Below are 18,272 nucleotides of genomic sequence, written 5' to 3'. Positions count from 1 at the left end.
CTGGAAACTCAATGAAACTGAATAAAAGACAAAAAGTCCAAATGAAATAAAATAAAACCTACATTAACTCTCTAACGCTCTTCAGTAAAGCTGCTAACGGCTCCGTGATGTATGAGGATTTGTTTTTGGGTTTTTTTTAACTCAATTGAGGATCATTTGTTTTGTCTTGGGCTGATTCCTGTTAACGGAGAGTTCTTCCTCCCCGCCGTTGCCAAGCCCTTGCTCACAGGTCACTGCCGGAGTCATTTTCAGGGGCCTGTGGTCGTGTTTTAGTGAATAAAGCTGAACTCTGAGCCTCTCCCTGGGACGCCGGCGCTTTGGAGTAACGCCGGGTGGAAACTCCCTTTCAATCCGTTACATGAGTCATTACGTAAGACACGATGAAGCAACCCGACGTGTTTACGATGATTCTGCCTGTGAGGAACCCACCGGAATAACTCCGAGCTCCGGAGAAATTCAGACCTCTGACTCCCTCTCTCTCCTCACGTCTCTCTACCTGGTTGTCTCCTCCCCCTCTCTCCCTCCCTCTCTCTCTCTCTCTCTCTCCCTCTCCTCAGTCTCTCCGCTGCTGCTCAAACAGCAACAGCTCCGCCCGCCTCTCCGTCTCCCTCCGTCTCTGTGGCTCTCTCCGTCTACCTGTCTCCGCCTGCCTCCCCCTTTCCCTCCATCCACGCGCTGCCCTGCTCCCCCCTCTCAGTGCGGACATGCTCCCGGGGCTCCGGAGATGAGGCTCCGAAATGTCTCCTTCCTGACGGTCTTGTTGTTCGGGCTGTGCGGGCTGGTCTCCCTGTCCTGGTACACCGCCTTCAGCAGCTCCAGAGGTAAGAGCCGGTGTGTCCCGGTGTGCGCATCTGCGTGTGTGCGCGCGTGCACGTGTGTGTTGATGACGTGTTTGTTTAGGGGGAGAGAGAGTGGAGGGGAGGCGGGGGGTCGTTTGGTTTTGGATGTTGCAGGAAAAAAACGCATGATGGTGTGCTGATGCGAGGCTGGAGGTGCAGGGAGCGCTCGGTTTGAGACGCATCACGTGCCAGCTGCAAGAGGAGAGGGTCCACGAAAGGGGAGGGTCGGGTGGGTGGGGAGGGGGGGGGGGGCGATTTTGTTGCAGAAAGCGTGAGGGCAATGAGGGGAGCGCTTGTGCCTCCCCGCCAAGCAGGGGAGTCCGGGTCCAGGATGAAATGATGGTGGGTGTGTGTGGGGGGGGGGGCTTTTTCATTAGGAGAGGCAGAAGGGGGCGCTCGGTTTGCTATAAGAAGACGGGGGCGGGGAGGGGGCGGGGCGTGAATAATGTTTCAGAGACTGTTTGATTTTGTTGTACTTTCAATTTTGAAAAATGTGAAGGCGACCTATAGGATCTAAGGGGGCGCTTGGTTTGTGATGTGCCACGTGCCAGAGGTAGAAAAAGAGGGGAGAGTAGAAGGGGTAGGTTTGATTTTTGTTGCAACCCCTCTCTGTGTTTCAGAGAGGATGCTTTGCAGGTGAAGGAAACTCCAGGTCATAAGGAAAGGAGCGCTTGGTTTCCTATGCACCACATGCCAGCTCAGGTTGGAGATGGAGGAAAGGAGGGGGTTTGTTTCATTCAGGTTACATGGGTTGCATGCATACACCACATACAGGTGTAGTAGGGCACTGCGGGAAAGGTTGGTTTGATTTAGTTTCAGCTTTATCTTTCCTGAACGTTGAGGTTAAAGGAAGAGATAATGAAGGGAGCGCTTGATCGATTGATTTATCCCTCAGCTGAGAGATGAGCTTCCAGGTGGAGGACAGTGGAGGGTTGGTTTGAGTTGATTGCAGCTTCACTTTGTGCTTTTAGATAAGGGAAGTGTTTGATTTCAGACACATGACACACCAGATTAAGTACAGTTGGGAACAGAAGAACAACAGTTCAAGCTCCTGCTTCCGTGGTATATAGGAGAGCGCTTGATTTGTGAGGTCACACTGCCATCTCAGAGCTTCAGACTGAGGAGGAAGAGCGTGCTGGATGCTGGAAAGGAGCACTTGCACCATGTACCATGTACCAGCTCAGGTTGGAGGTGGAGGAAAAAAGGGGTTTATTTCATTGAGAGGAGGAGTTGGTTTGATTTATTTACAGGTCTGTCTCCAGTTCGAGTAAACCTTAAAGCTTGTGCATGCAAGAGGAACGGGTAAAGAAGGGAGCACTTGATTCTTTTTTTAGGCTCCTGGAACCCCTGAACTGGATAAGTGGAAGAAAATGGATGGTTGGATGGATGGGTGGGGTTCCAGATGGAGGACAGTGGGCTTGGTTTGATTTTGTTTCAGCCCCGCCTTGCACTTTGTGGAAAACAACTACTCACACCTGCCATCTGACAGCTTCAGAATGAGGAAGAACAGAGCTTTGGATGCTGGAAAGGAGCGCTTGTTTTCCATCTGATGTGGAAATGAGAGGTGGGGTTGGTTTGATTTAGTTGTGGTTACACTGGTGCTGTGTTTATTTGTGCAGGAGCAGAAAAATGTGACGATGATGATGAAAGTTTGGACTGAAAGTCTGCCAGAGTCGAGCCTCAAGTTAAAAGAGCGCTTGGTTTGTTGTCCATCATGTGCTAGAAGAGAGAAAGAGAGAGTGAAAGGTGGGTGGTGGTAGGTGAAGTGGAAGTACAGCTGGTTCAGAGGTCAGAGGAAGGAGTGCTGTGAGCTGAGGGGAGGTGATGGCATGTTTGTGAGGAGGTGCGTTTGGTTTATACTGGGGGTGAGCATACTGATCTAGGGTTTTGTTTTTGTCCCTTTTTTTTTTTTAAACAAAGCGAAGATTAACACACACACATGCAGGCCTGGTGTGTGTGTGTGTGTGTGTGCACGTAGTTATTAACCTGTGGGTGTTTGCTCCCAGGAGCTCTGCAGGCTCAGCTGTCAGCTGCAGCTGTGGGTCCACAGGAGCGCTTGGATCGAAACTCCCTCCAGCCTGCAAGAGGGGTGGAGTTTGAGATCAGTATCTGCTGTGAAAGGAGTGCTCAGTTTGCGATTGGTCTCACATGATCTTTTCTCTGGCGTGAGACCCTCTTTGGGAAAAGGGGGCGCTTGGTTTGTGATACAGTGCAGCAGTTTTCCAAACAGCTGGAAGCTCAGCATCTGTACGCTTGCTTTTTATCACGGCGCACACCGGTGGGTGGGCGTGAGACTAAGGGAAGCAGTCGTAGTTTTGCTCGTCATGGATCGTCTGCTTTCGTGAACACCACGGGTGTTCTCGTTGTTATTTCTGTTTTAGCTCATAAGCATGGTGTGGTGATAGGACGCTGGTGCAGAACTTGGCATCTGGTCAGAAGTTAGAACCATAGCTGGACGGATTCGTGCAAAATGAAAGAGCTCACACTGGATTGATGCAAGGATAGTGATGGTTACACCCTCGTCCAGTATAGACAATGTTTGTCGTATCACAAGACATAAAGTCGTCTACAAACTCGTCTACATCAGGACTTTTGGAGGAAACAACAACTTTAATCTCAAAATGAACAATCAGCAGACATATCTGGTGATTTAAACAGCTGATAGTCAGTCAAAGAGGCCACGGCCCTAATACCGCAAACTTACTACAAATGAAAAACGTGAGCTATAAAATAGATTCTCACCTGTGCAGGTGTTATGAAGGATTCAATTATCTACAGAGACCAACCAGTCTGTGTGTCAGGCTGTAAACATGTTTATTTTTGCACATTCTGCACCACACCTCTGTGCGTTCATCATTTGTTTGAAGCCAGCTCACCTCCTGCAACCACTTTTCCGAGAATACGCGCTTATTTTGCGGTTCGGACTCCTTCTGATATTTCTTTGGAGGTGGAGGAACACCAAAGTAATTGCTTAAAGGAGCTTGCTTCTTCAACATCTTTAAGAGTTCTAAACAAATGTCTGTCCTCCTCCAGAAAATCTTATGTATGCAAACGTGCGTTGCAACTGCTTATCTGGTGCGCGTCTTTTATTTTGACAGCGAATGCGCACCTGCGGACCACTTATGTGCACCCCTGGATAAATCAGTCCGGACAGTCACGCTGAACGAAGCTTATGACCTTCAGAAGACTGAGTGCCAACTCATTATGAGCACATTTGCAGTAAATGTATGAAAATGATTATAACCACTTATTTTAGTAAAAGAAATCAAACATTTTCAATCCTAACCATGGGGACTGACTCACTGCTGGAGCCTCCGGTGGACACTAGAGGAACTGCAGCTTTCGGTTCCTTCACTTTGCACTCAGTTTTCGTGTAAACATCAGTTTTTGGTGTTTCTGTATCTGACGTGGACAGTTTGCAGTTAGTGGGGCCTTAAGCAGAATTTGATGCGGTGCCTCCACCCCCAGCTAAACCCACCACCTTTATCCCGCCTTTCGTTCCTGTTTCCTTTCAGCCTCAGAGGGATTTTAAATTCTTCTCTAAGTGTTTGCAGTCAGCTCACAAGCACTGACAGTGAGCGTGACCTCTGCTTCGACAGCCGCTGACGCCTCGGGCCGGCTGAGAAACCACGGAGCGATCCTTTAAATGTGTGCAGCTGTGCTTTCATGTACTTTCACTTTGATTTGAATTGAGGAGAAGAGTGTGTGTGTTTGTTTATGTGTGCGTGTATGTGACACTTGTAGTATCAGAGAGTCAGACATGTTCAGATCCGTCCGTTCGGCTTTAACGTCTCTGATCTGTTTCAGTTTTTTTCCCTGAATCTGAACAAACAAACACACACACACACACACACACACACACACACACACACACACACACACACACACACACACACGCCGGGTATTCATACCCTGTGGGAACATCTAACTGACATGATGCTTTCCCTAACCCCTTACCCTAAACCTAACCATAACCAAATGTCACCCTGTCACTAAAACCACATTTTGAGTCTCAAACATGCCTTGAAACTTGTAGGGACCAAAATCCTGGTCCCCACAAGTATAGTAAACTTCCAATTTTTGGTCCCCACAAAGATATCAATACACGCTCACACAAACACACACACACATGGTTTGAACCACTGACACACTTCACTCTGACACACAACACACATCTTCTTCTTCTTCTGGTCTTATTTTAGTTGCGCTAAAAAATATTTTAGATTGGTTTATTTTCTTTTTTATCTTTAGTAATATTTTTAAACGTTGACGCGTTTGGCATGAATTAAATGTGCGTATAGTTTCACTTTCTTGCCTTGCTGTTAATAACTGAGTGATCAGGTTTGAATGTCACAACTGTGTCATCGTTGAAGCAAATTTATGCGATTTATGGACCTTCAGGAGCTTTAGCTCTCCAAACAAAATCATCTCAAACATAAAATTCATTCACACTCTCTTCAGCGATGTTCTATTGTGGCACATTTTACATATTTAACATATTTTTCAGATTTTAGTAATATATTTAAATTTCGATGAAGAAAATATGTGATTTTTTTTTAAATTAGATTTGGTTCATTTTATATATTTTTTTCATGCTGTGAATGTTTTTGACCTACATTTTTAGATTTAGATATTTTGGGGAAATTTCACAGATTTTTCAGATGAGTTATTTATTTATTTTGGTAAATAATGAACAACTTTTTTTTTTCTCCTTTTTTTTTCCTTTTCTTTTATTTCCTTTTCTTTTCTTTTTTTACTTTTTAAAGTGTCATTTTCCGTCATTGGGGAAAATTTTACTGATATGTTTCATAAATTTTATATTTTTTTATAAACCTTTTGTCATATTACATTATTTCGTATGTTATTTACAACACTTTGGGAAAATCTTACAAACATTTTATAATATATATATATATATATATATATATATATATATATATATGTATATGTATACTGTTTTGATGCCAAAACCTTGATTAGACCTGAACTTCAGATGAATCAGACATTGCCGTGACTCATCCATCCTTCTGATGTGACACCTACACACACACACACACACACACACACACACACACACACACACACACACACACACACACACACACACACAGTCCTCTCCATCCTTTCCAAATGAAGGCATGTTTCTGCTGCAGAGTGGAGATTGATTCACACGCTGATGGCAGTTAACCATTGTGTGTGTGTGTGTGTGTGTGTGTGTGTTGTAGCACTCAGGGTAAATTAGTCCAGTCAGTGGAGCTGCAGAAAGAGGGTGCATTTGATTTATTCATTCCTCTGAGACTGCAGCAGTGATGTCACATTTGCAGCCATGAGGTCAAAGGTCAGCAGCACCTTTTTTAAACCAGCCCTGTGATTGGCTGAACTTAACTCTGTTTGTTACCTCTGTGATGTCCACGTTAGATTAAAGAACCATTTTACTGTTTTTACTTTAATGTCTCACATTTAACTTTTTTTTAAAATTTTTTTTTACAAGTTTTCTTTCTGAAACTTTGGTTTTATTTTCGGGCTGCTGCAGCTGAATGTGTATGATTGCCTCTCTCTCTCTCACATGCACACGCACAGACAGACACACACACACAAACAAACCTGCACAGATTGGTTTACAGCGTAGCAGACGACTCATAGTGATTAGATGACGCATCAGATTCGAAGTGAACATGTTTTGTCTTGTCCTCAGGACACACACACACACACACACACACACACACACACACACACACACACACACACACACACACACACACACACACCCTGCCTGGCATTGTTCAGCAGTGATAACCTTGGCTTTTACTTTCCTCTGTTCAGTTTGTTTCTGTTTCAAGAACTGATCCAAACGTCTGTTCAGTTATTCTGGTTTAATTGTTGTGTGTGTGTGTGTGTGTGTGTGTGTGTGTGTGTGTGTGTGTGTGTGTGTTCCATATAAAATACAGCCTGAAAGTGAACCATTAATGGCATCAGAAATCACGATTTTCTGTATTGATTGACCCGTCCTTCAGTTTGAAGGAGAAAGTCAATTAAAAGGTGTGTGTGTTTCCCGTGTGTGTGTGTGTGTGTGTGTGTGTGTGTGTGTGTGTGTGTGTGTGTGTGTGTGTGTGTGTGTGAGAGAGATCAATAACAGATGACTGAGCGTCATTTGTTCAGACTCTGTTCAGCTTTGCATGATTCACAGTTCAGAATAATCCTTCTTGTCTTTGTCTGTCTGCATCAGCCTCCAAGTTCAGCTAGAAACATTTTAGCTCCCCCACCTTTAAGTACTCTCTCTTCTGATTGGCCGCCCTTTGCAAACGCATAACAGTGGGGCTTCTGTGCTTGATGTGACTATATTAGGAATATCCCTCCTTATGACATCATGGAGATCCAAGAGTAGAAAAAACTGTGCTACACTGAGAGTTTGGAGCATCTGCAGCCTAAGCTCTGAGCTCACAGTGTGAAAGCAGAACAGCTTTAAATGTAATGATGTGTCCTATCTTCAAGTGATGGTTCTGGTTCTGTTCACGAGGTGGTTCCAGCTTTAAAGATGTGAAGTCTGGTGACAGATTAAAGGGAAATGTAGTTTCCGTGGTTTGATGGAGCTGCTGTTGTCAGTCAGAAAACCAGAGAAGAGGAGACTCCTCTCTTTTTCCTCGTTGGTGTTTATCTTCCTATTCTGACTTCCTGTCTTTCAGCTTCCTCTCCTCTGCTTCCTTCCATCATTTATTGCTTCCTATGTCTGTGTTTCCTTTCCTTATTTCCTCACTCTTCCTCCTCTTCTCTGGCTTTAGTGTAGTAACGAGAGAGAGGATGTTTGACAGTGTGATCAATATGAGAACTGAGAGTCTAAGTGTGTGTGTGTGTGTGTGTGTGTGTGTGTAATGTGAGCTCCAGATTAACTGTGTGATCTGTTACACAAGCTGCAGTTTGAGGTGTCAGTCACACTGTTAACGGCTGTAGCTGTGTGTGTGTGTGTGTGTGTGTGTGTGTGTGTGTGTGTGTGGGACAAACTTTATCTGTTTATAATCTGTAGGTAAACTCGATCTCACTCACACGGTGTCACTGTTTAAAATTTAAATGCTGATAATAATCAGAGGTCACACATGTAAGAATACGCCGAAGAAAGTAGTCCCTGACCGAAGCTCTGTTTCCTGAAGAGCTCAGCAGGAGGCCTGATGCTGATCGACAGCAAACATTTGAAGCTTTTTCCCGTTTACCGTTTGAGCCGATACCAGTACCTGGAATTTGGTATCGCAGCCAGCGGTATCTGTCTTTGGTACTCAACTCATTTCGAGATTATGGATTGAAAATGTTTCTTGGCTGAAACATTTGACGCAGCGTTCACACCGCTGATGCTCGACTGTTTTTGGTTCCTGTTCATTCTGAGGTTTCAGACGTCTTGCGCGTCTCGAGCATAAATAGCATTCTGACATTTCAGTGCAGCCGGTATAGAAATGCTCACTTAAAATGTGAACAAACGGTAAAGAAAAACACGTTTCTATGACAACTCAGTAACTATTTAGCCTACTGTCGGCGAATTTGGCTTTCAGGCTGTCAAACACGGTGCAGTCTGCAGCTTTAGTGTTTAAGCAGATGTTTCCTCAGATCAGATGTGCTGCCATTGTAAGTTTTGGAAAGTATGACCCCACCGGTGACCGCTTTCAGCCTGCCGCCACCGCCGTCTTTGCCCTGTGCGAATGTTGTTCTTCAACATGTCGTTGGAGTGACGTCACATGATCTCGCTCAGCTTCTTCCTCTAGCCCAGATGTGCTCTGGTACCGAAGTTTAGCACGAATTGTTCTCTGTGAATCGGTCCTCGGCAGTGTTGACGTGCTTTGGTCAGCACGCCGTGTGGAACTGAATCGTGCTCCTGCGGAAACTTTGGTCTGATTTGGGGTCGTCCTGTCAGGGTCAGTGATGGTTTCAGGTTTTCTACTGTCTGTGTGACCTCAGTCGACGACCTTCTGGGTGCAGTTTGCTTTGTTAGCAGGATCACTCCCTAAGTTGCGCTCAGCCTCGGCCCATTTTAAATGTGCAGGTTTTCGAGTTTCTCCAAGAAGGTTTAGGCTGAAGTAAGCTGGACTGGCTCGGTCCTTCCTGTGCAGACCAGAGACACGCTCAGGTACCTGCTGAAGGTGTGGATTATTTAGCCAAAATAAGTCTGAGTCTATCCTCTAGCAATGATGTAACACATTTCTTCATCACTGAACCGGAAAACTGTAACATAGGATTTAAAAAAAATGTGCGCTAAAGTTTCCCGCCATCTGCGGTGACATCTTTTTTTTAAATTGTTTTATAAAAGATCAAAGAAATGCTGATTAATCGTGATCGTCGTCTCTCATCGTTCCCACATCCATGGCCGCGCAGGAAACAGCAACTCGTTTCCACTTTGATTAATAATTAGAGGTTAACGGAGGTTTTTAATCACGTTGTGTTAAAAGCGGAGCAGGAATGTTGTGATGGATGTTCCTATTGGAAAATCGGGTTACACCCTCTGAGGCGGTAAAAGAAAGATGGCTGTGTGTGTGTGTTTGTGTTTCTCACTAATAAAGATTTCACACCTATAATTGAGGAATCGAAGTGGAGCCGCTATCGTCTCCATGGAAACCCTCAGTCCTCTATAGGCACCGTGTTGCATAATGATGCTCTATATACTCCAATGGGGTCTTTTATTTTGAAGGAAGTGAAGGAGGAAACATGTTAAAGGATTGATGTCTACAAACACATACGATTATTACAAATATCAGATTTAAGTCTTCATGTGTTCTCTGGGTGAATATAGGCACAACTGAAGTTTGAGGTTTGAAGTGTTGAGAAATAAAAACTTTCCTCTTCACGTCCACCTGACAGCTCGAGGCTGAAACATTCAATCCGGGCACGCTCTGATCCTGCGTGTTTGTTCAGCCTGCAACCTTGACTGCTGCCCTCGCCCCAGGGGGCACAGAGCCTCAACCCCCCCCCCAAACAAACAAACACCGCCCGATTTAAAAAAGGCGCACACACACCCCTGCCGACCGTTGTCATGGTACGATCTGTCACTGCTGGGTGGTTTCGGCTGCAAGCCAACTCTGTGTGTGTGCGTAAGAGGGACATTTGGAATAAATGTGGACAGTAAAATTTCGTTTTTACTGCTTTTTCTGTCTGACCTGCTGTGAAGCTTTGAGTTTCTTTGGCAGCAGGAGTTCAGTTGTAAAGTCAAAGATAAGATTTGATTCAGTCCTTCTGTTATACAATCTGGTATCTGTTCTAAAATGCTTTGATGGGATCTAATTACGCTGTAACTTAAAATATGATACAGTTAAACTCTGTTTAATTACAGAGGAATTAAACGGCTATGTTATGAAGTGTTACTGAATCGTGTGCTTCAGTGAGGCGGCGTATCCTTCATTCTTACATTATTTTTATTTAACCAAGAAAATAAGACTCTTGAGATAAACTAGATAAACTAATAAAACACACACACACACACACACACACACACACACACACACACACAGAGGAGAACAGGTTTGAGCCTGAGTGAAATCTGGCTGAAACTCTTCTGAGTTAATAAAATTCGGGAGTTTTTAAAGTAAAAGAAAAAGTCATAATCTAGTGATTTCCCTACAGAATCCACATTCATGAAATCCTGGAGGCGGTTAGAGCTGACATTGTTATCAGTAATGAGTTGAAATTACTCTCATACTGGACTGGATTCAGATCACTGACCAGGGCAGAAAGTACTAAATCCATCGGACCTCGATGAGAGAAACCAAGCTCAGGTTTAATGCGCACTTTTGCAAAGATGTCCTGCAGATGTTCCTGTTCCTGATGTGTTAGTCGTGTTACTGTGAGCAATAAAGTTTATTACCCACCATCAATGGGGCCTTATTGTTTCATCATTAGTTATGGAAGCATAATGGGATGATAATGTGTTAAACAGAGATGAACACTGATGCGATGAGATCATGCAGCCGCACGCACCGTCTCGTGTTTGTGTGTTTCCTGGAGGGTCCAAGACGCTGTGAAAGGAGCTGATGAATATTTGATGCGAGCTCCAGCAGGTCAGGTTGCACTCTGAGAGAAACTGTCCTTGCCTTCATGCTGCACAGGGAACAAAGCTCACCTCATTCATGTGTGGAGAGAAGATTTAAAAGTCATCTTTAATGGGTCCATCAGGCACATGTGAACTGCTGAGTCTACATTTAAATGTACAATCACCTGAGTGTGTAACTGAGACAACACAGAGCAGATTCACGAGCACATCCTGAAGTCTGAGTTTTTCTGTCAAAGATCTCACAGATGTAGCAGCATTTTTCATAGACTGTATGTAAAAGACGGATGCAGCCAGTGGTTTCTGGGCTCATTTTGAAGCTTCTACGCTTTATGGCCACCATGTTGGGTTTTGCAGCCAGAGGGGACCTTATCAGGACACCAGGGTGAAGTGTCAAATTATCAGCTAATGCTTGCTAGCTTGGTTAGCAAATTGCATCTGTAAAATGTATAGGAGCTCCCACTGGCACAGACAGGAGCTAATTAATGCTAAGAAATCAAATCCTAGAATTTTACTCACCAACACTGGAGCTCTTCCTGGACAGTCTGTTAGTATAGTAACCTCACAGCAGCCATATTATTGGTCATGTAATGTCATTAAAAATGCTCCAACAGCATAAACACGGTCCAGATATCCAGTTCAGTGGCTCTGATTAGCTGAGGTGAGGGCTAGCAGATAGCTAACAGCTAAAGTCGCCTGTGTCACCATGCACCTGTCAGTCAAAGAGGCCACTCCCCTAAAAATGCAAACTCTTAAGCTTTAATACAATTTAAATAGGTGAGTTATAAAAACAATGACACCTGTAAAGTTGTTATGAAGGTAGGAATTATCTGTAGAGCCTCAGAGAGTTTTTATATCAGGATGTAAACGTGTTTATTTCTGCTTTGAAGTTGGATATTTTAATATGGGAGTCTATGGGGACTGACACACTGCTAGAGCCTCTAGTGGGTGTTGGAGGAACTGCACCTTTGGTGCTTTTAAGCCCCAGAGGTTGATGCTCGTTCCCACACACCTTTTACCCTTTCTTCTTCTGCCAGTGGAGTCTCAGGTAGCCTCTACATGTTTTTCCTCAAGCACTCTACCGCCACCATTGGGTCAAAGTCGGAGGTGTGTATAAGTGCTACTGAACTCCACGCCACACTTTGAAGAAGCTGAGCATAGCTGGATTATTGTGATGAAGCCAAGTTCAATGCAGCTGTGATCTCCATTTCTGCCATATTAGAGTTTTTATTCCAGCTCCCATAAAACTGGTTCAGCTGATCCTCACAGCAACCCTCGTAACAGTTCACAGACTGAGACACATTTGTTTTATAAACTGGCCCCTCATCAGCACTGACAGTTATTCATTGCTGTGATGTTATCAGATATCTCTGCTGAAGTTTCCATGAGCAGGAACCAAACTGATTACTGGAGACATGCGCACTCGTTCATCTTTGAAATTTGCGATGAGCTGATGGAAAGGCCCAAGCGCTCCTTCCACCACCGCTCCGGATCAGGTTTGCAGCGGCGTGTAGATAAAGTTGAGTTGAAGGAAGTGGAAACACGACATCACTGCAGGTGTCTGATGTTTCACTGATGTGTGCGCTGAACTGTCTGCAGCGTGTCAGCAGACTGACGGCTGCAGTCGTTTATCTCCAGCTGCTCGGCTCGCCTGACAACCTCTGCTCTGTGTGTAAGAGACCCTGAACCGCAGATTACCTCCCTCACACATCAAGTCTTCAGTTCAGATTTTATCACATTTTTTTTTTTAGAAATTTTAATCAGATTTCAGATCAGAAGAAAAAACGTCACGCGTATGTCGGTGCGGCTGCAGGACCGCGGGCCACGGCATGCATGTTACAGTTATAACGATCATCATGAAAGGTTTAAACCCAGCTGTCAGAGTCACTTTTACGCACTTTCTGTTTTAAAAGGCTTCAAAACAAAAACTTGTTTCCATTTGTTCTTTCTGAAGCTTCCCTTACTTCCAACAATCATTATATCCAAACATCAGTAACAGGAGAAAGCACTAAACATGCATCTAGGAGATTGTAACCAGTTAAATAATACAAAGATAGATTTCCTGTTGCTAAAGCTCGTGACTTCTGGAGCACATCCGCCCCCGCCTCATTTTTCAGTACCAGACCTGAGCCAGCTGTGCCATTTATGAGCCAGACTAGGCTCAAACATGCTGTCAGTATAGCTGTGACACATGTAACTGGATTAATTGACTGTTTGCTCCTTTAAATATATTTATACTGTTAAAGGTAACTAATCCAAGACGACTCTAAATTGGACTGTTTTTCATGAGGAGTATTTTTTTGTACTTTTACTTTTCTATAACTTTAACTAAAGTAAGAGTAGTGCTGCTGAAACACATTTTGTCTGTTTGAAGTAATGGCGCTGACAAGTGTTTGCTCGGAGGCACAGACTTGACATCGTGTGTGTGCCAGAGGTATGAGGAGGACAGCATGTGACCCACTGCCTTCAGCATGTGATGGGCTGTGTGTGTGACCTTTGACCTCTTGTTCCAGTTTTTTCTCTGTGCTTTGGCCAGTCGGAGCTCAAACGCCCACATCGTTCACCTTTCTGTCGTCTGTCACCATAAAAAATTAAACATTCGCAGACTGCAGCTCCGCACATGTGATGATATCCTGGGTGGTTTCTATCTTACCCCCCCCCCCCACAAAACAAAAAACCCAACAGAGTTTAACATATAGAATGACTTTTATCTCTGTTCAAACTTTATGCATATTCTGGGTCCGACTAAATCAACTGCCCGACCACTGCTGCCTAGAGCAGGGCGATATGGCCAAAAGTATTTATCACGATATATATTTGAAAATTTGCGATAACGATATAACTGACGATATAATTGATGCGAGACAAAATACAACTCGACAACTTTACTAGCACAAAAAAACACCATCCATTTATTTTCACTTAAACAAGAAGCTGTTTTTTATGTGCATTAAAGCTATATAAAAATTTAACAGTGCAAATGCAAATTCCTTGCTGAAAGTTTAACCAAAAGGCATTTCCAGTAGAAAACGGCTGACATATCCTGAGCATAACCGTGTATAATATCCACTGAAGTTAAAAAGAGGTGCTTTGCAAAATTAAACTGCAGTGTGCCAAATAAAAAAGTCAAATACGTATTTTTCGGACCATAAGGTGCACGGGATTGTAAGGCACATTAAGCGAAACAAAGCAGTCAGATAAATCAAACTACTCAACTCATTCTTCTTGCTTCCTCCACTTCTGTACCATTGATTCATTAATGCTGTATTCTATCACAGCTGCTCTATTCCCGTGTTGTTGCAGTATATTAATGACTAACCTCATATTGTGGATGGATTATCTCAGTTGTTCTCCTGACTGAAGTTTGGTCCGTTTACAGCATCCTGCCATGCGATTGCATTTGTCTCTAACCATCAGGAACCTTCACGTTAACTTTTATCGAGTGGAAAAGTGTTAGCGTTCATCCTCCAGCTTCACTCTTTATGTTATGCTAACATAGCTGTGCCGCTAGCGATCACGTAGCACATCATTAAATACCAGCTAGCCCAACTTCAGTAACCCTACAAACGTCACTGCTGTTTAGTTTTCTGTCTTCATTTATGTTGGAAGTGACAGCAGAGCTGTACGTTTGAATTTTTTCAGAAATCTCTCAGTCAGAACATGCTATAATATGCTTAGGTAACTAGCGAAACTAGCGAGCTAACGTCCGCTAGCTTCCTGCTAACTTCTAACTCCGTTAAATGTAATAAATTCTGTTTTCATGGATGCCTGGATGTTAAACTTCATAGTTACACTTGGTAAAGCAGCAATGGTGATCGTTTTATTAAAGATGAAAGAATTTAGACAGTTTTTAACTCTCAGTGATGCTGCAGTGTTGGTTTGACTTTGGGACCTGAAGCAGACGGCGTTTCGGACCCAGATTACTCCCAGATTTAGAGCACCTTAGTCCCACAAATAAGGCAATCCGGTCGTTAAGTCTGAGGTCACTATTAGAGATGGCACAATACCACTTTTTTATGTCCGATACCGATACCGATATAAATTTGGATATCTGTCGATACCGATATGAATCCGATATAGTGATTTTTAATCAACAAAACTGTTTTTTTAAATATCTTGCTGCATTTTGTATAAGTTCATACTCAAGTTTAAAACAACAACTACACTAAAGCTATTCTGTTATACCTGTATGCAAAAAAAAATATTTCATAGTTCAGCAATACTGATCAATCTAATAAACTTAAACCTACTCCATCCTCCCTATTCTGGTATTTTAAAGAGTACTTAGCGTAAATATTAAGCAACCTAACTAATAGGGTTCCAACTCCCAGCAACAACAAAAATAAATAAATAAAAAATAGGGAACCACCCCTCACGCTCCACCTCATGATGCTTAATCGACGTAATCAACCTTAATTTGATGCAGTGTGAAAAAAAAAATGCACAGAAATCAATTATTTTTCAAGAAATATTAAATAGATTCAACATCTTTCTTCAACAAAATTGCAGACTGCACAGATGGTGCCTTCCCAAAGGAAAAAGTACTATAGCTTACTAGGGTATATACATTAGACTTAATAGTTACTATATACAGTAATGGACTTCTATTCATTTTACATCAAATTAAAACTTTGGGTGTCAGATAATTATTTATTAAAAGCTAGACATTTTAAATGAGAATAAGAAAGAAAAGTATGTCTTTGTGCCCCCTTTTCCCTGTTCATGCCCTATCGGCCCCCCTGGCTAAACTTTGCTAGATCCGCCCCTGCACAGTTACCAGCGTCAGCTATGTAGAAAAAGATCCTGGTGTAGAAAGTAATATTAAATAAATTCTAACAACAGCTTATCAAGCTTAAACGTGCTGCTGTTGTTTATCCACTGGTTTCCTCTTTCTGGTGCAAAGTGGGCCAAAAGCAAACAAGAGAGACGGACTCGCGACAGAAAAGCCGATCAGCTGATCATTAAGCAGTTTCATGATTGAAGTAGCAGCAAGAAGAGGCAGTCGCTCCATATATCGTTTGTTAAGCTTAACGCAGGAATGCTTTACAAACATTCAGAGATGGACTTACACACTTGCTTTACTTCTCTCGGGGATAACTTTGTCAGAGATGAAATGCCGGGTTGCTAGCAAAGCTCCAAATGCTATCCAGACCACCGACAGGTCCCGCATGCCACAGCTGCTCTATCACGTGATGCATACTGCTCAGTGCTAACGTTCTGAGGCGAGTTACGGCGTGTTGCAAGTTTTGTGAGGTGCTTTCGTGATATTTAATGGATCGGATTACATTTTTTATTTTTCTCCGATATCCGATCCAGTAATTTAGGTCAGTATCGGACCGATACCGATACGTAATATCGGATCGGTCCATCTCTAGTCACTATCCGTGTCTGGGCCTAAACTCTGCTGCAGGTCCATATATCAAACGATCACTGTGGCACTACTGAGAGTTGAAAAACTGTCTAAAGTCTTTCATCTTTAATAAAATGATCAGCGTTCTGCTCTACCAGGTGTAACAATTGAGTTTAACATCCAGGCATCCATGAAAACGGAATTTATGACATTTAACGGAGTTAGAAGTTAGCAGGAAGTTAGCTCGCTAGCTTCTATCTAAATACAATATAGCATGTCCTGACTGTGGGGTTTTGGAAACAAATTAAAACGTACAGCTCTGTTATCACTTCCAACATAAATGAAGACAGAAAACTAAACAGCAGTGACGTTTGTAGGGTTACTGAAGTTTGGCTACGTGCTACGTGACCGCTAGCGACACAGCTATGTTAGCATAATATAAACAAGCTAACTTTTTTTCCACTCGATAAAAGTTAACGTGAGTGTTCTCGGTGGTCAGGAACAAATGTAATCGCATGGCAGGATGCTGTAAAAGGACCAAACTTCAGCCAGGAGAACAACTGAGATAATCCATCCACAATACGAGGTTAGTCATTCATATACTGCTGCATGGGCTGGGCTGTAGTTACATACTAAGGTTTTAAAAACTGAGCTTAAATAAATGATTAGCGGTAATAAAAGCCGAGGGAGGTCTACAGTGATCACTGACTGTTTTAGGAGCTTTTTGAGATTAAATAGAAGAAAATACAAAACATTAAACATGTTAACGACACAAAAGCCATATTAAACGCAGACTACTTTAGGCCCGGAAGTAGGATTCGTCATGTCATCACTTAACGACCGGATAACAACGGCCCGCTTGCATGTTCTACAAAAAAATGGGCCTTGTTGTGTATCTGAGGGACAAGCACCAAACCAGTTCCACATCACTGAAGTTGCACCATTTTTACAAACCAATTCTGGTTCATCCGTTTCACTCAACAATCTGCCATGTGCGTATGAAAACAAAGGAACTGCGCATGCGCGTTTTACCCATATTCTATCGCAATATTTCATTTTCTTATTGTTGCCTAACATTGTACCGGTATTACCATGAACAATATAATATGGCCCAGCCCTACTGCTGCCTGTCTGCGTATTCTCTTGGATGTGATTCTGTGGACGTTTGAAGGAAGCGAAGCAGCTTTATTGATCTTCTGGGAGCCTAAAAAAAGTGTCAGAACACAGAAAGTGTCCAGAATAGAGCGTCTTTGAAGTTAGCCTACCTGCTGGGTTCAAATCAATTTCTGGTGAGCAAACAGGACCGTGGAGGAGCACCAAACTCCAAGATCTCGGCTCAGCTGGAGGAAAACAAAGCTGCAAGTGGTCCTGAGAGCTCTGCCTTCTTCAAATATTTAGTTTGAGGTGTTCAATCAGCTGCTTGAGAACCCACCGTCGTGCAGATGATGAAGAAGAACAGCCCTTTGCTGTCATTGTACACGTACAACGAAATTGTGGAATGAATGAAATGAATCTCCCTCACAGACAGAGACGATTTTTGGAGCATGACTGAATTGTTTTCAGTTTTTCTGGCTGCAAAGCTCAGCGTTGCATCAGCAGAGTTTTATTATCAGAAATGTGCTGATTTTTTTTTTCTGTGTGCTGTGCTAACTTTGCTCTCAGCAGATTCAGGAAACTCTCCATCAATGCAACAAAAAATCATTTTGGCTGCTTATCTCTGAGTCTGATGGACAAAAAACTGCTTAGCAGGATCTTCCTACACATCCTAGGCCCTAAACTGAACTAACTGAAAAGTTCCACACAAATACAGATCAAACACACGCACGAGGCCGTGTTATCTTACCGCTTTTATATGACACGCCGTGTCGGTGGGTGAGATGTACACAGAAACTCCTCACTTGACTTTTTTTTTTTAGCCCGATGGACCAGTTGCAGGAACCATAACATGCTAGGTAAGTGTGTTTTAATCTCAGGATTCATATAATACTGATGACAGATTTTTAGGCTAATAGTTAGGGCTAACACACTTACCTCTCATCTTCTTTCCTCACAAAACCGATAG

General features: G+C 43.1%; 1 protein-coding gene across 1 annotated transcript in view; it reads left to right on the top strand.

The window, feature by feature from the left end:
* Positions 1-412: 412 nt before the first annotated feature.
* Positions 413-18,272, top strand: part of mgat4b (alpha-1,3-mannosyl-glycoprotein 4-beta-N-acetylglucosaminyltransferase B) — a 121,390-nt gene continuing 103,530 nt past the window's right edge. The window contains exon 1 of the mRNA XM_084953324.1: positions 413-821. Coding sequence (XP_084809450.1) covers positions 725-821 — 97 coding nt within the window. The 5' untranslated portion in view covers positions 413-724. The remainder of the gene's footprint in view (positions 822-18,272) is intronic.

This window comes from Perissodus microlepis, chromosome 2 (assembly GCF_051167445.1).
Source record: "Perissodus microlepis isolate ML-2025 ecotype Zambia chromosome 2, ASM5116744v1, whole genome shotgun sequence".
NCBI classification, from domain to species: domain Eukaryota; kingdom Metazoa; phylum Chordata; class Actinopteri; order Cichliformes; family Cichlidae; genus Perissodus; species Perissodus microlepis.
This window is presented reverse-complemented; position numbering and strand designations above follow the sequence as displayed.